At 45.6% G+C, this 18,890-nt stretch overlaps 1 protein-coding gene across 2 annotated transcripts in view; it reads left to right on the top strand.

The window, feature by feature from the left end:
• Positions 1-18,890, top strand: part of SMOC1 (SPARC related modular calcium binding 1) — a 424,008-nt gene that overhangs the window by 347,415 nt on the left and 57,703 nt on the right. For both annotated transcript variants that reach the window (XM_069731655.1, XM_069731664.1), the window contains exon 10: positions 3,631-3,736. In XM_069731655.1, the coding sequence (XP_069587756.1) occupies positions 3,631-3,736 (106 nt within the window). The remainder of the gene's footprint in view (positions 1-3,630; positions 3,737-18,890) is intronic.

Below are 18,890 nucleotides of genomic sequence, written 5' to 3' on the forward strand. Positions count from 1 at the left end.
AAACTCTTTGCAGATGTTGTCCTTGGTGGGGTTCGAACCCAGGACTCCAGCGCTGCAAGGCTGCTGTGCTAACCACTGCGCCACCGTGATACGTTTTTTGCAAAAAATGTATACTAAACTGCTCTACCAATCTTCACGGTATACCCTTATCAGAGCAGTCCTAACTAATGTATGCAATCCCTATCTGATGTATTTAAAAACCTGATCATCTGTATATAACCTGTGTGAACAGGGTTCAGAGAGGAAAAATCCATGTGTGCATACAGGGTATACATTCTGATGGATGCAAATGGAAGAAACGGGGAAAAAGGGGCTAATTAATTTGAAAAATTGATGGTACTGTCAAGTTCAGTGGAGGAAGCCTGATAACATGGGGTTGTTTCACAGCCAAAGGTGTTGGATAACACTGGGGAACACAATTTTTTAGGAGTTAGGTCAGACAACTGTTCTTAATTAATTTTTGGATGCTGAATCCAGAAATGATCTCAGTTTTTCTCTATCACGTCAAGTTTTTGAACTATAGGATTTTTGTCTTCTCAAAACTATGGAAACTACTGTACCTAAAAAGTGTTTTTTTTATTAAATAGTACAAATATGAACAAAAAATAAAATATATAAGAAATAGGCATGACAAAGTTGTGACTACTCTTACAAGTTGCCACGTAGCTCTATATGAGTCGAATTGTAATCAGATAACAAGTCTTATTACAGATATCAGTGCAATTGTGCTTCTCTGGCAGCTAAGTTGTGTAGGAAAAACTTGACGTGCTAGAAAAAAACTGACTACATTTTTGGAATCAGCATGCCAATTTTAGTATAAATCAGCTCAAAAACCTAACTCAACAGAAATTTTTTTTCAAATTGTTCCCCTGTGATAATTGACTATGATTGATGTGGTCTCAATGCTGAGCCATTTGTGGGTATCCTACAAGACAAGTTACTTTGCACACTAAAGTACTATGGGTATAAAAGGACGACAGTGTTCCAGCAGGACAACAATTCAAAGCCTACTTTGAGATTGGCGAAGAAATGGTTCAATGACCATGAAGTACAGGTGCTGGATTGGCCCCCACAGTCCCCAGACCTCAACCCAAGCGAACACTTGTGGGTAGAGTTGAAGAAAAAACTGTATACATACCCAAGTGAGTCGACCAGTATGTACCAATTTTGAGAACGTGTAGAAGAGACCTGGGATCAGATTTCGGTTGAGACGTGCTTGAATCTGATCGAGAGCAGGAACAGAAGGATTCAGGCAGTGTTGAAAGCCAAAGGTGGATTTGCAAAATTAAAATCTAAATCTTAATTTTTATTAAGAGCAAAACAGTAACAATGCAGTGACATGACAAGAATCTGCATAACTAATCATGTGCTAAAAAGTTGCAAGTCAGATTTATGTATGAGATAGCCAAGATGATTGTCTATAAAATAATGAGTCTCACATTTGAAGCAGTAGTGGATGGTGATATATGGAACCTGAAAGTCAAAAGTTCAAAACGCTGTTACCCTTTTTGCTCGTCAGTGTATTTTGCTGCGCAAATATTGTAGAAAACTTGGCACTCAGGTAATTGTTGTAAGCAGATCCTTTTATTGTGTGCAGGCACCCTGAACTTCATCGGTCAAGCAGATTGCAGTGTGCACAGGATTCCAAGTGGAAACGAACACTCAGGATCAGCAGCACACACTGCTGCTGATCCTGAGCATTCGTTTCTGCCGGTAGCCCTGTGCACAATGCAATCTGTCTGACTGATGAAGGTCATTGTAGGACCAAAACTTCTTCTTTATTTTTGGATTGCCTGCACACAATAAAATGATCTGCTTACAACATTTACCTGAGCGCAAAGTTTTCAACAAGATTTACAGGATATGATGATGCTTGGGCACCATCCATAGGAGGGCCTTAATTACCAATTTTTACTATATTTTGTTGCGGACACCTACAGAAAAAGTGCAACCGAAAAAAAAGCAGCATTTTTATTAATGTTTTCCCCATTGACATCAAAATGGAGTGCCAGAGGAAAAATAAACCTCACAAACTCATCAAAAACCATACCAAATCCCACATCTTTTCCATTGCTGTTCTATAGTTTGCATTTTGCATACAAAAAATGCATAAAAAAGCTGTGAGTGAACATACCCCAAGAAAAGGTAGTTAGGGGTTCAGTTATAGATTTTGTATTGAGACGCTGGAGCTAAAAGGTACACCTCTGATCCTATTGTCACTTTTGCAAAAATGCAGCAATATTAAAGGTATCACCTTAAACTGGAACTGTAGTTAAATAAAGTTTTTATAAATCAATAGTATAAGCAACTAGAAGAAACTTTGTATTATATCTTACCAGAAAAATGAACTTATTTTCCCCACTAATCAGCCTCTTCTTCCTTTCCCCCTGCCTCCTGATCTTGTCATCCACTCTGAAGAAACCGCTCAAATCAATTTCCGGACTGCCAGCACAATGTGGTGTCAGATTGCACAGCCAATTATACTCTAAAGAAAAGGGAGGATAGAGATGATCAGGGAGAGGAAACAGGCAGAGGAAGACACCAAAAGATAGTGCTGAGCTTTTTAACAAGTCTATTCCGTCACACCAGAGTCACATCCAGGCAGTCCTAGACTGCTGTATAATTTGTCTATGCTGCTGTTGCTGCTTCTCTCTTTGTGCTAAAAAAGAAATAAAGAGCAGGAGTCTCTGTTTCCTAAGGTGTGTTTGGGAGCGACCATAGCCTCTTCATAACTGTCCAAGTCTTTAATGAAGAGGCCACTGCTGCAGGCTGTCAACAGAGTGCATGTGTCTGCTTCAGCCAATAGCGGAGGTCAACAATGATGTCATTGTACACACTGAGCCCAATGATAGGCTGGAGCCTCCATGTGCACTGCAAACACTATAGCCTGCCAACAAAAACTGGGGCAGTGGCAGACAAGAAGCACAGAACATGGAGAGGGTAATTAATGACACAGTATTATTTTATAGAAAGGCAAACCTTTGTTCAAATTAAAGTTTATCCCAGACAACCCCTTTAATGAAACAACCCTTTTTTCCTCAGCAAGTCAAAGACCGTATCGAATGGAATTGTTAGGAAAACCCAACAGAGGGAGATCCCTCAAAGACAGAAAAAACTTTAAAAGAAATCTGACACCAGGTTTTTGCTATTTAATCTAAGAGCAGTATGAAGTATGGGCAGAGAACCTGATTTCAGCGATGTATCACTTACTGAGCTTTTTGCTGCAGTTTTGATAAAATCATTGTCTTATCTTCTGAAGATCTATCAGTTCTTTGAATGCTGAGATGTTCATAACCCCGCCCATACCAATGCACAGTGTGCACAGAAAGCAGCCAATCAGTGGTGTGGGCGGGGTTATACAGAGCAGGAGGACTAGGAGGCACCAGACTACTAGACCTGTAGTGATCTCCTGCTGATACAACACTGATTATATTGAAACAACATACATCTTATTAAGTGACACCGCTAAAATGCTGCTCTCAGCTCCTACATAATGCTGTTCTCAACATTGCTTAGCAAAAAGCTGCTGACAGATTCCCGTTAACTGTAAAAGAGTTTATCTGCACTAAAATGCCACTGATTTGTCAGTTCAAGTTGATAGTAACTTTTATTTTTTTTATGTACCCCTAGGTTGTCCTGATGGGAAGAAGCTGGAATTTATCACAAGTTTACTGGATGCCCTCACCACAGACATGGTGCAAGCAATCAACTCAGCAGCCCCAGCAGCAGCCGGCAGGTCAGTCATTAAGTACAAGCAGGGCCATGAGTTCACAAGTACATTCCAACCAAATACCGTAAAAATCCCTAAAATTCTGCAACATAAATTATGCATAACTAGTGCAAGTCAGAAATTTCCATTATTAACATCTTGACATAAGGCCTTATCAGAGTCTAGGTAGGGCTGTCTGAGTCACGTCGCTGCATTGTGGGGGATCCTGCTGCTGGTTTTGAACATGGCTTTGTGGTGATATTTATGGACAGACAGATCAGATCCGACTTTCAAGAATTTAGCTTTTATGGCATTTAAGGGAAACTGAGAAGCCGGTAATTTGGGTATGTCTGTAACTTCCCCCTAGGCTGTAACCGAGCAGACCTACAGTAATTGTCCTGTGTCATTGCTTCTGTTCTTAGGAGCATCCTAGCATAGTTGTTTACCACAAGCCTACTGAAAGAGATATCTATAAACTCATCCACTGGAAATATGTGTGTCTAAAGCAGGTGACCTGAAGGCAACAGCGGAGACAACAGGCGGGATCAACAATCTACTTCTACTTTCTTCACTTAACAGGGTTATGCGGGAAAGATCATTATCACAGATAAATCGCATAAGAACAATATTCACAGTATCAATAGTAGCAATTATATGCACAGAGATATATTAGTTAGTACATTACAAGAGATCTGTCCTCAACATCAGTTCGGAGTCTACAGTCCATCCTTGGTGTAACCGGGAAGAGGAAAATGTATATAGCTGGAACAGTCTCTAGGACACCCTTACAGGTTTCTGGGCCCTGACAAAGTCTAATAACATTTTCTGGGCCGCTTTAGCATCAGCCAGGCTCCGTCTCATCTGCAACCTCCCTTCTGCCCACACCCAGGACCATGAGTCTGTGCTGAAAGTAACGGCCCTGCTCACTCGTGTCCTCCGATCACCAGCCTAGGTTAGAGTCTGTGGTCGTTTATCTCTGGTGCTTGACCGCCGATGGGCATCTCCTTGATCTGGTAAAGTGGGGGGCTGGCCCTCGAATCTTGACTGGCATCATCTGGGTTCCAGGTCTTGACCGGTGTTGCTCTGGTCTTCGGTACTTGACCTACGTAGTCTGGATTCCAGGCCTCTACTGGAGTCGTCCGAATTTTGCTCACTGGCTGATAACATCCCGCCTGTCTCGCCCTCCAAACACTTTCCAGTAACTCTGCTGCGGTATCCCTCGGACCTGGTTTGGCTCTGGTAATGGCCTCCTACTGAATCTGGGCACGGATCTTCCTAACAACTCAGGCCTTCTACAGCATCTGACTACTCTTGGACTCTTCTGTGGCGATGGTGGCTGTAAGGCCACCTCGCAGGTATACAACTTGCCCTGTTGCAAGTTCTGGCACCAACTCATTCTTTGCAGCTTGGCCAGACCTTTTATCTTTAGTCACTGCAACACAGGGGTCATCTGACCTGGTGTCGTCTTTTTTTAAAAAAAAAACCTCTTCCCCCTTGGAAAATGCACTTCCTTCTTGTTTCCTGCTAACACAAGTCTTTCTTTTTTTACTTTCACTTTCAGTTTGGTCCAGCAGATGGCTGTGTTCGCTTACAGTTACTCAGTCTCTCTTGTCCATCTCTCTACATGTGATAGCATCAATATTGAGCTATATACAATTATGTTCAACTATTTACATACCATTTGTATATTTTTGCTAAAGATATTGGATTTTGGAAGAGAGATGCCATTCAGTTTACAAAAAAATACTGAAAGACGGGAAAAAAAATCCAAGGGAGGAAAAATGGTAAAAAAATTAAAATAAAATAAAAAAAAAAATTTCAAAGAAAAAATTGGTATGTTTTGCCATTTTCTGAGACCCATAACTTTATCAATTTTCCATCATTGGAGCTGTTTAAGGGCTTGCATTTTGTGTGGCGAGCTATAGTTTTTAATGATATTATTTTGGGGTACATTTGGCTTATTGATAATTTGTTTATGCATTTTTTGTGGGAGGGGCAGAGAACAAAAACAGCAATTTGGGGGTTTTGATTGTTTGCAATGATTTCAACTAACGGTGATTATCTGCAAACAAATTAACCTGATAATGACCAAGTGCCATAAATTTACAGCTCTTGGCTCTGTGCTATAATCCCACTCCCTTAAATGAATACCTAGACTAGCATGACTTAACCCCTTAGTGACCGAGCCAAATTTTTGAAATCTGACCAGTGTCATTTTATGTGGTAATAACTCTGCAACGCTTCAACAAATCCCAGTGATTTTGAGATTGTTTTTTCGTGACACATTATACTTTATGATAATGGTAAATTTTGTTCAACATTTTTTGTGTTTATTTATAAAAAATATCAAAAATTTGAGAAAAATGTTAAAAAATTAGCAATTTTCTAAATTTGAATGATTATCCCTTTAATCCAGATAGTCATACAACAGCAAACCATTAATAAATAACATTTCCCACATGTCTGCTTTACATCAGTACCATTTGTAAAATGTTATTTTATTTTGTTAGCATTTTAGGAGGTTTAAAAATGTAGCAGCAATTTTTCATTTTTTCAAAGAAATTTACAACATTTATTTTTTTAGGGACTTATCCATGTTTGAAGTGACTTTAGGGGTCCCATATATTGGGAAACCCACAAACGTGATACCATTTTAAAAACAGCACCCCTAAACATATTGAAAACTGCTGTCAGGTAGTTTATTAACCCTTCAGGTGCTTTACAGGAATTAATGCAAAGTGGTATGACAGAAATGAAAATGTGTATTTTTACCACCTAAATGTTGCTAACTTCTAAACAGATTACTACAGCCCTCAGACTCTAAGGCCACTATTTGGTCATGAATTGCCATGGCAAACATCAGGACAACAAAATCATGATCTGAGGGCACCAATTGTGACAAAGAAGAAGCCCCCACACTCTGTTAACCATTTATAATGATGTAGTCACTATTGACAGCAGCATCTAAGGGGTTAAACAGATTTAGATGGTGCAAATACTGATTGTGGCTGGTACAGCAAGTTGTCAGCTATAGTGGACAGCCGACAGCTGCTGGATTGTCATCTGTATGGGGAGGCTATTCTCTTATATCTCAGGTCAGTTAAAAGACGTATTGGCGGTCATTAAGGGGTTAAATGAACACTTACCCTGTTTATATGCAAAGCCAGCCAGGTGTGCTAATTAAAGCATGCAGAGCTAGGATTTAACCGTAGCCTACCTGGCATTGCTATACACCCTCCCCGTCTGCCCAAAGCTGAGGGCTGAGCACCATCTCCCAACCCACCCCTTGTGCCTACTGGGGGCCACTTTACCAAAACTGATTTTGCGAGGGGGCGTAGCCAGTTTTGTATTGCCTCTTCTGACACTACTCCCGATGGGCCTCATGAATTCTACAAGGCTTTAAATTGACCCGAACGGGAAACGCATGTTTGACACTAATGTGACCTGGTAACTCCAAGACCCTGCCCCTATTTTGGGGTACCAATGTCCGTTCGTATTGTCTTTGGGAAGTGTTGTGAATTCTGTTATCGAACTCCCTCCTGTGGTCATGAATGGTACTTCGGCGAGTTCTGTCCATGGACTCCCTCTGGTGGCTGTGAGTGGAGCTGCTGCTTCTGAGGTTCCATCCACAGGTGACGTAGTTTATTCTTTGGCTGGCTGCTCTATTTAACTCCACTCAGATCGTTACTCCATGCCAGCTGTCAATGTTCTTGTACTGGTTCAGTTCGCTCTTGGATCTTTCTGGTGACCTGTCTACTCCAGCAGAAGCTAAGTCCCTGCCAGTTAATTATTTGTTCATTGTTTCCTTGTCCAGCTTGCTATCATGATTTTGCTTTGCTAGCTGGAAGCTCTGGAATGCAGAGTGGCACCTCCGCACTGTGAGTCGGTGCGGAGGTCTTTTTGCACACTCTGCGTGGTCTTTTTGTAGTTTTTTGTGCTGACCGCAAAGATACCTTTCCTATCCTCAGTCTGTTTAGTAATTCTGGCCTCCCGTTGCTGAAACCTGTTTCATTTCTGTGTTTGTGACTTTCATCTTAACTCACAGTTAATATATGTGAGGGCCTGCCTTTTCCTTTGGGGAATTTCTCTGAGGCAAGGTAGGCTTTATTTTCTATCTTTAGGGCTAGTTAGCTCTTAGGCTGTGAAGAGGCGTCTAGGCAGAGTTAGGTACGCTCCACGGCTATTTCTAGTTGTGTGATAGGATTAGGGGTTGCGGTCAGCAGAGCTCCCACTTCCCAGAGCTTGTCCTGTGTGAGTTTAACCATCAGGTCGTTCCGGGTGCTCCTAACCACTAGGTCATAACAGTACAGCTGGCCCAAAGTATTAATGCATCTCAATAGAGGGATAAGAGAAGTTCTGAGACCATTTTTTTTTCTCTGCAGTGTGTTTTGTCTTTCTTTTCCCCTTAACCTCTGGGTGGTTCAGGACACAGGTGTAGATATGGACATTCAAGGTCTGTCCTCTTGTGTGGATCATCTCACTGCAAGGGTACAAAACATTCAAGATTTTGTGGTTCAGAATCCGATGTTAGAGCCTAGAATTCCAATTCCTGATTTGTTTTCTGGGGATAGATCTAAGTTCCTGAATTTCAAAAATAATTGTAAACTGTTTCTAGCTTTGAAACTCCGCTCCTCTGGTGACCCCGTTCAACAAGTAAAAATCATTATTTCTTTGTTGCGTGGTGACCCTCAAGACCCTCAAGACTGGGCATTTTCCCTTGCAGGAGATCCTGCATTGCGTGATGTAGATGCGTTTTTTCTGGCGCTTGGATTGCTTTATGATGAACCAAATTCAGTGGATCTGGCAGAGAAAATCTTGCTGGCTTTGTGTCAGGGTCAGGATGAAGCGGAGGTGTATTGTCAGAAGTGTAGAAAGTGGTCTGTGCTTACTCAGTGGAATGAGTGTGCCCTGGCGGCAATTTTCAGAAAGGGTCTTTCTGAAGCCCTTAAGGATGTCATGGTGGGATTTCCCACGCCTGCTGGTCTGAATGAGTCTATGTCCTTGGCCATTCAGATCGATCGGCGCTTGCGTGAGCGCAAAGCTGTGCACCATTTGGCGGTATTCTCTGAGCATAGGCCTGTGCCTATGCAATGTGATAGGACTTTGACCAGAGCTGAACGGCAAGAACACAGACGTCGGAATGGGCTGTGTTTTTACTGTGGTGATTCCACTCATGCTATCTCCGATTGTCCTAAGCGCACTAAGCGGTTCGCTAGGTCTGCCACCATTGGTACGGTACAGTCTAAATTTCTTTTGTCCGTTATTCTGATTTGCTCTTTGTCATCCTATTCTGTTATGGCATTTGTGGATTCAGGTGCTGCCCTGAATTTGATGGACTTGGAGTTTGCCAGGCGCTCTGGTTTTTTCTTGGAGCCCTTGCAGTATCCTATTCCATTGAGAGGAATTGATGCTACGCCTTTGGCCAAGAATAAGCCTCAGTACTGGACTCAATTGACCATGTGCATGGCTCCTGCACATCAGGAGGATATTCGCTTTTTGGTGTTGCATAATCTGCATGATGTGGTCGTTTTGGGGTTGCCATGGCTACAGGTCCATAATTCAGGTTTGAATTGGAAATCTATGTCTGTGTCCGGCTGGGGTTGTCAGGGGGTACATGGTGATGTTCCATTGCTGTCAATTTCGCCTTCCACTCCTTCTGAAGTTCCAGAGTTTTTGTCAGATTACCGGGATGTATTTGAAGAGCCCAAATCCGGTGCCCTACCTCCTCATAGGGATTGCGATTGTGCTATTAATTTGATTCCTGGTAGTAAGTTTCCTAAGGGGCGACTGTTTAATTTATCTGTGCCAGAGCACGCCGCTATGCGGAGTTATATAAAGGAATCCTTGGAGAAAGGTCATATTCGCCCGTCGTCATCACCGTTGGGAGCAGGGTTCTTTTTTGTGGCCAAGAAGGATGGTTCTTTGAGACCTTGTATTGATTACTGCCTTCTTAATAAGATCACAGTCAAATTTCAGTACCCTTTGCCGCTGCTGTCTGATTTGTTTGCTCGGATTAAAGGGGCTAGTTGGTTCACCAAGATAGATCTTCGAGGGGCGTATAATCTTGTGCGAATTAAACAGGGCGATGAATGGAAAACCGCATTTAATACGCCCGAGGGCCATTTTGAGTACCTGGTTATGCCATTCGGGCTTTCTAATGCTCCATCTGTGTTTCAGTCCTTTATGCATGACATCTTCCGAAAGTACCTGGATAGATTCATGATTGTATATTTGGATGATATTTTGGTCTTTTCGGATGATTGGGAGTCTCATGTGAAGCAGGTCAGAATGGTGTTCCAGGTCCTTCGTGCGAATTCCTTGTTTGTCAAGGGGTCAAAATGTCTCTTTGGAGTTCAGAAGGTTTCATTTTTGGGTTTCATTTTTTCCCCTTCTACTATCGAGATGGACCCTGTTAAAGTTCAGGCCATTTATGATTGGACTCAGCCGACATCTGTGAAGAGCCTGCAGAAGTTCCTGGGCTTTGCTAATTTTTACCGTCGCTTCATCGCTAATTTTTCTAGTGTTGCTAAACCGTTGACTGATTTGACCAAGAAAGGTGCTGATGTGGTCAATTGGTCCTCTGCGGCTGTAGAGGCTTTTCAGGAGTTGAAGCGTCGTTTTTCTTCTGCCCCTATGTTGTGCCAGCCAGATGTTTCGCTCCCGTTTCAGGTCGAGGTTGATGCTTCTGAGATTGGAGCAGGGGCTGTTTTGTCGCAAAGAAGTTCTGATGGCTCGGTGATGAAACCATGTGCCTTCTTTTCTAGAAAATTCTCGCCTGCTGAGCGCAATTATGATGTTGGCAATCGAGAGTTGTTGGCCATGAAGTGGGCATTAGAGGAGTGGCGACATTGGCTTGAAGGAGCCAAGCATCGCGTGGTGGTCTTGACGGATCACAAGAATCTGACTTATCTCGAGTCTGCCAAACGGTTGAATCCTAGACAGGCTCGATGGTCGCTGTTTTTCTCCCGTTTTGATTTTGTGGTTTCGTACCTTCCGGGCTCTAAGAATGTGAAGGCTAATGCCCTGTCAAGGAGTTTTGTGCCTGACTCTCCGGGTGTTCCTGAGCCGGCGGGTATTCTCAAAGAGGGGGTAATTTTGTCTGCCATCTCCCCTGATTTGCGGCGGGTGCTGCAGAAGTTTCAGGCTGATAGACCTGACCGTTGTCCAGCGGAGAAACTGTTTGTCCCTTATAGATGGACTAGTAGAGTTATCTCTGAGGTTCATTGTTCGGTGTTGGCGGGTCATCCTGGAATCTTTGGTACCAGAGATTTGGTGGATAGATCCTTTTGGTGGCCTTCTTTGTCACGGGATGTGCGTTCTTTTGTGCAGTCCTGTGGGACTTGTGCTCGGGCTAAGCCCTGCTGTTCTCATGCCAGTGGGTTGCCTTTGCCCTTGCCGGTCCCGAAGAGGCCCTGGACGCATATTTCCATGGATTTTATTTCATATCTCCCTGTCTCTCAAAGGATGTCGGTCATTTGGGTGGTTTGTGATCGCTTCTCTAAGATGGTCCATTTGGTACCCTTGTCTAAATTGCCTTCCTCCTCTGATTTGGTGCCATTGTTTTTCCAGCATGTGGTTTGTTTGCATGGCATTCCAGAGAACATCGTCTCGGACAGAGGTTCCCAGTTTGTTTCGAGGTTTTGGCGGTCCTTTTGTGCTAAGATGGGCATTGATTTGTCTTTTTCTTCGGCTTTCCATCCTCAGACAAATGGCCAAACCGAAAGAACTAATCAGACTTTGGAAACATATCTGAGATGCTTTGTTTCTGCTGATCAGGATGATTGGGTGTCCTTCCTGCCTTTGGCTGAGTTCGCCCTTAATAATCGGGACAGCTCAGCTACTTTGGTTTCGCCTTTTTTCTGTAATTCTGGTTTCCATCCTCGTTTCTCTTCAGGGCAGGTTGAGTCTTCGGACTGTCCTGGTGTGGATACTGTGGTGGACAGGTTGCAGCAGATTTGGACTCATGTGGTGGACAATTTGACATTGTCCCAGGAGAAGGCTCAACGTTTCGCTTTGGTTGTCGTCTCGTTATGTTCCTATGAAGGTTTCCTCTCCTAAGTTTAAGCCTCGTTTCATTGGTCCGTATAAGATTTCTGAAGTTCTCAATCCTGTGTCATTTCGTTTGGCCCTTCCAGCTTCTTTTGCCATCCATAATGTGTTCCTTAGGTTGTTATTGCGGAGATACGTGGCGCCTATGGTTCCCTCCGTTGATCCTCCTGCCCCGGTGTTGGTCGAGGGGGAGTTGGAGTATGTGGTGGAGAAGATTTTGGATTCTCGTGTTTCGAGATGGAAACTCCAGTACCTGGTCAAGTGGAAGGGTTATGGTCAGGAAGATAATTCCTGGGTTTTTGCCTCTGATGTTCATGCTGCCGATCTAGTTCGTGCCTTTCATTTGGCTCGTCCTGATCGGCCTGGGGGCTCTGGTGAGGGTTCGGTGACCCCTCCTCAAGGAAGGGGGTACTGTTGTGAATTCTGTTATCGAACTCCCTCCTGTGGTCATGAATGGTACATCGGCGAGTTCTGTCCATGGACTCCCTCTGGTGGCTGTGAGTGGAGCTGCTGCTTCTGAGGTTCCTTCCACAGGTGACGTAGTTTATTCTTTGGCTGGCTGCTCTATTTAACTCCACTCAGATCGTTACTCCATGCCAGCTGTCAATGTTCTTGTACTGGTTAAGGTTCGCTCTTGGATCTTTCTGGTGACCTGTCTACTCCAGCAGAAGCTAAGTCCCTGCTAGTTAATTATTTGTTCATTGTTTCCTTGTCCAGCTTGCTATCATGATTTTGCCTTGCTAGCTGGAAGCTCTGGGATGCAGAGTGGCACTTCCGCACCGTGAGTCGGTGCGGAGGTCTTTTTGCACACTCTGCATGGTCTTTTTGTAGTTTTTTGTGCTGACCGCAAAGATACCTTTCCTATCCTCAGTCTGTTTAGTAAGTCTGGCCTCCCTTTGCTGAAACCTGTTTCATTTCTGTGTTTGTGACTTTCATCTTAACTCACAGTCAATATATGTGGGGGGCTGCCTTTTCCTTTGGGGAATTTCTCTGAGGCAAGGTAGGCTTTATTTTCTATCTTTAGGGCTAGTTAGCTCTTAGGCTGTGAAGAGGCGTCTAGGCAGAGTTAGGTACGCTCCACGGCTATTTCTAGTTGTGTGATAGGATTAGGGGTTGCGGTCAGCAGAGCTCCCACTTCCCAGAGCTTGTCCTGTGTGAGTTTAACCATCAGGTCGTTCCGGGTGCTCCTAACCACCAGGTCCATAACAGGGAAGGTGACACATTTCCTGCTACTTTGTTATCCAGAATGTTGGCTTCTAACTGGGCTAACAAGCAAGGGGGTCCTTCTAAGGGGTCCATCTTCTTCACGAAGGTCATCATAATATATAGGGTAAATGGCTTCCGTTTCCCTGGTCGGTGTACTTTATAGTTTACCTCTTCAACCTTATATGGCCCCTGCCACTGGTTAAGGAACCTGTTCTCCCCTGTAGACACTAACACAAGTACCTGATCCCCAGACTTAAATTATTTCACTCTAGCTGAATGATTTATACCCGCTGGATTTTTTGCCTTACAAAAAAATAAAAAATTACCAGCTCACCTGCAGCAGCATGCGGCGTGTAGAAGCACGTAACCCATGTAGTCTCATGTGCGGTGATCAAAAAATAGGTGTTGTTCCTGCTTCTTATAAAATTCTATTTTATTTATCAAAATTAAAAAGGAAGATGATGACAGACATAATGTGACATGTTAAATGGCTACGCGTTTCGAACACAGTGTCCTTTCTCAAGCGTCTTAGGTAAGGATGAGCGAATATACTCATTGATCAGGTTTTCCCAAGCAGGCTCGGGTGATCTCCGAGTATTTGTTAGTGTTCGGAGATTTAGTTTTTGTTGATTCAGCTGCATGATTTACAGCTTCTAGCCAGGTTGAGTACATGTGGGGTTGCCTGGTTGCTAGGGAATCCCCACATGTAATCAAGCTGTCTAAGCGTACCGTTACACTAAACGATTTACCAACGATCACGACCAGCGATACGACCTGGCCGTGATCGTTGGTAAGTCGTTGTGTGGTCGCTGGGGAGCTGTCATACAGACAGCTCTCTCCAGCGACCAACGATCAGGGGAGCAACTTTGGCATCGTTTAAACTGTCTTCAACGATGCCGAAGTCCCCGGGTAACCAGGGTAAACATCGGGTTACTAAGTGCAGGGCCGCGTTTAGTAACCCGATATTTACCCTGGTTACCATTGTAAAAGTAAAAAAAAAAAACAGTACATACTCACATTCTGATGTCTGTCACGTCCCTCGGCATCAGCTTCCTTGCACTGTGTAAGCGCCGGCCGTAAAGCAGAGAGGTGACGTCACCGCTGTGCTCCGCTTTACGGCCGGCTGGCGCTGACACAGTCAGTGCGGGAAACTGACGCCGGGGAACGTGACAGACATCGGAATGTGAGTATGTACTTTTTTTTTTTTACTTTTACAATGGTAACCAGGGTAAATATCGGGTTACTAAGCGCGGCCCTGCGCTTAGTAACCCGATATTTACCCTGGTTGCCAGTGAACACATCGCTGGATCGGCGTCACACACGCCGATCCAGCGATGACAGCGGGTGATCAGCGACCAAAAAAAGGTCCTGATCATTCCCCATGACCAACGATCTCCCAGCAGGGGCCTGATCGCTGGTCGCTGTCACGCATAACGATTTCGTTAACGATATCGTTGCTACATCACAAAAAGCAACGATATCGTTAATGAAATAGTTATGTGTGAAGGTATCTAAAGGCTGCGGTCACACTAGCAGTATTTGGTCAGTATTTTACATCAGTATTTGTAAGCCAAAACCAGGAGTGGAACAAATAGAGGAAAAGTATAATAGAAACATATGCACCACTTCTGCATTTATCACCCACTCCTGGTTTTGGCTACAAATACTGATGTAAAATACTGACCAAATACTGCTAGTGTGACGGCAGCCTAACAGTCGCAAATCATGCAGCTGCCGTGACTAAAACTAAATCTCCGAACACTAACAAATACTCGGAGATCACCCGAGTTTGCTTGGGAAAACCCGAGCAACGAGTATATTCGCTCACTAGTCTTAGGCCTTGAGAAGGCGCTCTTTTACCTGTCCCTTTACTTTGTCCCCACGACAGAACAAATCATTTATGCATGGCCACTGGCAGAAACCAACTATTGGCTCCCGTCTCCTAGGGAACCCCATTTACATTTTCCTTGGTACCTTTTACTGTTAATTATCTGGACGGGGCAATCCCAAAGTTATCCTGGGACTCCCCCAGGTCAGAAATATTGGCTACAGGGCATGCTTCATCATTCTCCTTTCTAGCCAGTACAGTGAATGGAAATTTACCGTTTGCATATGTCTTTGTTACCATAGCCTAATTCCTGTCAACATATTGGGCTACTGGGTACTACAGCTTTAGCCTATAAGTCCCAGAAAAAAGAAAATTTTGATCGATAACAATAGCATGCAACAAGTCCTCGACCACTCCCACTTGGTGGGGCACGGAATTACAGTAAGTATAATGACCTGGGGCAAGGGATAGTTCTTGTTATCTCCATGGGTATACCTTATCTCCACTCCCTTTCCCAAGGACTAGCACATGTAGCGTTATGGCCATTGCGTAAATCCGGCTCTGACCCCTCCCGGGTCTTTGTGCGCCCCTCAGACATGGCCTTCAGCCCCTTCTTTTGGGTCTCCCAGAAATGTGACCTCAGGCTCCCTTATATCTCAGGGAGTTCTCCATGGCCAAGTATCTTTCCACAAAGCTCTGAAGGTCATTTGCATTCTGGGGATCTCCTTGGGCAATCCAGAGTGGATAAACCAATCCATCACCACTCTCGCTGGAGAGCAGGTTTTGGGCTGTAGCTATATTTATTCCAGGTGTAACACGTTGAACATCTTGGACCTGAGAGGCTTGTGTAACAACCCTGCCGGCATCACTGCATGGCCTTCCATTCCCCACCTGCCTGTTACATCTACTCACTCACCCAGTGCCATGCTGTGAGATCTGTCTGCTGCTGGTTCCATGCCATGTGCTTCATGGCGGCCTGCTCTGTGTACACTTCCTGGCTGTGTGCATAGGGGGGCGGCGCCAGCCACTCCGGATTCTTATTGAGACTGTGTGCACCTCCCTAAGGTGCTTCTGGCCAATAGCCTTGAGGCCTCTGATACTTAAGGCATCCTCACCCATTGGAGGATGCCTGAGCAAACTATTCCCCTCAGTTAGCATTTGCTACTGAGCTGCCAGGTCGTGTGTTTCCTGTCTCTGAGGGCTGCACTATTGCAGGCCTTCATCTGTGTTCTGTTTGTGTATCCGTGTCCGTTCCTGTCTGTACTCTGGTCTATGTCCATCCCTGCTCCTTCTTTGTCATTAGTCATTTCCCACTCAGCTGTGTGTACCTCTGCCTTATCTTTCTGCTCTGTTCGCCACTGTCTGTGGCTCTGCTTCTCTCTGCTCAGTTCTACCACAACCTGTGGCTCTGTGTCTCTCAGCTTTTCTCTCAGCTCTGCTCTCTGACCTTGCTCCGCTCTCTGTGGCTTTGCTCTATGGCTCCGCTCCTTGCGGTTCCACCTGGCACCGCTCCTTGCGGTTCTACGTCTTTAGCTCTTGGCTCCGCCTCCAGCGTCTTCGCTCTTGGCTCCGCCTCCAGCGTCTTCACTCTTGGCTCCGCCTCCAGCGTCTTCGCTCTTGGCTCCGCCTCCAGCGTCTTCACTCTTGGCTCCGCCTCCAGCGTCTTCGTTCTTGGCTCTGCCTCCAGCGTCTTTGCTCTTGGCTCCGCCTCCAGCGTCTCCGCCTCCAGCATCTCCGCTCTTGGCTCTGCCTCCAGCGTCTCCGCTCTTGGCTCCGCCTCCAGCGTCCCCGCTCTTGGCTCCGCCTCCAGCGTCCCCGCTCTTGGCTCCGCCTCCAGCGTCCCTGCTCTTGGCTCTGCCTCCAGCGTCCCCGCTCTGGGCTCCGCCTCCAGCGTCTCCGCTCTTGGCTCCGCCTCCAGCGTCTCTGTTCTTGGCTCCGCCTCCTGCGGCTCCGTCCTTGGCTCTGCCTTCTCCTTCTCTACTCTCTGCTCTGCCTTCTCCTTCTCTGCTCATAGCTCCACCTTCTACTCGTACTCCGCCTCCTGCGATTCAGCTTTTCTTCCACTCTTGCTCTATCTTAATTCTGCAACTTTCCCTACAGGTCTCTACCTGTTCCTTTATATTCTCCAGTCTGAACAGGTTCTTACCTGTTTCCACACATCCATCTGAATACCAGTTCCTACCAGAGTATCAGTCCTGTCTGCCTGAGTGCCAGCCGTGCCCGCCTGTCTGCCTGAGTGCCAGCCGTGCCCGCCTGTCTGCCTGAGTGCCAGCCACGCCCGTCTGCCTGCCTGTATCTCCGTCAAGCCAGTCCGCCCGTCAGGGCCTCTGCCATACCCGTCTGTCAGCCAGTGTCACAGCCGTGCCTGCCTGCCCGTGTCTTGTCCCCGGTGGGATCAGCATCCACAGTACGACTCCACCCTGGAGTGGTACCTGGGAGCTTCCTATTGCACAAGTCGGACCTCACCATCAGAGGCTCCAGCGAACACCTAGGAAGCTACTTAGTTACACCCCTTCCAGGGAAGTTCGGTCTGTGGTCCAGTGGGGCCACACCCCCAGGTGCCCGTGCCAACCAGTCTCAGCGTGAGCGTTACAGATTGCTCAGGCCATGGTCCCTGCTGAGTCCCATGAGCCGTTGCTCTCGGAGCAAAATGAACTCTCTTCTAGCCTGTATTGGCCCCCAGAAGGTTTTTATACTCAGTTGAAAGATCTGCCTACACCTACTCCTGGTGGTCCACTCATAATCTCTAGAGAGTTGTATGATTACATTGCCAGTAGAGAAAAACTCCTTCCGCCTAGATACTATGGGGATCCAGAGGAGTGCATGGAGTTCCTGGAGCGTAGTCTGATGTATATCGAAGCTAATCCTTCCGAATTTTCTTCTGATGAGTTCAAGGTAGGATTTATCTTGTCCTATCTAGCAGGAGATGCATTGAATTGGATGAACCCTCTCTGGGAAGCAAGGGATCCAATCCTCTCAGACCTTGGGGCTTTCCTGGAAGCCTTTGTTAAAGCCTTCAAAGCGCCTCAACCTGCTCCTCCTGCAAAGTCTTCCCTCACCAGATCCCAGAGGCGGTCTAGTCGAGTTAATCCCCCAAAGAAATCATCACGTCAGACCAAGTCCGTCCAAGACCCACCTGTTCCTCTACCTGTCCCAGCAGCTACCCAAGCAAAACTCCAGAAGGCTGATAAAAGTGGGCTGGCAAAGCAGCAGCCCAAATCCAGCCGCAAGAAGGGAACGCGGTATCGCTGCGGTTGCAAAGAACATCCAGACGGTCTCTGCCCTGTAGATCTAAAACTCCAAAACCCTGGGCAAGCAGGAGAGGCTGCCCGAGGTGAGAGTACCTCCTCTCCATTAAAATCAAAGACTGTGTCTCTGTTTTCTGGGAGCTTTGGTGTGGTAAAGTCGCCAACCATTCGGAGTCGGTGTGTGGTCTCTGTCATACAGCTCCAGAACCCGGTAAGGGCGTTGTCTGAAGTTGGTCAAGCCCTACTCAAGAGCAGTCTAGTCCTGCAAGGACAACTACAGCTCCAAGTTGGAGCCTTATACACGAAGAAGTTTATCTATCGTATGCTGTCTGTTATGCCCATGGGTCATTCTGAGCCTGGAACTCTACCACCCGCTCTGGTCAAGAGTTCCTGCAAAATACTTCGTTTGAATTTACCCAGTCATGAGAGGTGTCTGGTTCCCATGCATCAAGGACAGTCAACTGTGTTGTCTTCTTCTTCAGCTGGTCTGCTAGTCGTCGAGTCAAGGTGTGTTGATGTCACCCAAGATGAGGAAGCGGTGACTATTTCTCCACACGTCTCTTGTGACTATACCAGTAACCTGTTAGTCGTCGAGTCAAGGTGTGTTGATGTCACCCAAGATGGGGAAGTGGTGACAATCTCTCCTCACTACTCTAATGACTATACCTGTAACCTGTTCGTGGAAATACCTCCGCCTCTTGGACGTTTTTTTTCTGGATAATCGGCAGAAAATGGTTCCTATGTGGGTGCCTTCATCGTCCATATGGCCGGTTGGTGAAGATTCCAAAACAGAAGTTTTCTCCTCTCAGTTTTTTCCTGATCCGGTGGAGTTATTATTCTCCACCCTCTG

The sequence above is a fragment of the Ranitomeya imitator genome, chromosome 1 (assembly GCF_032444005.1).
Source record: "Ranitomeya imitator isolate aRanImi1 chromosome 1, aRanImi1.pri, whole genome shotgun sequence".
In the NCBI taxonomy this organism is placed as follows: domain Eukaryota; kingdom Metazoa; phylum Chordata; class Amphibia; order Anura; family Dendrobatidae; genus Ranitomeya; species Ranitomeya imitator.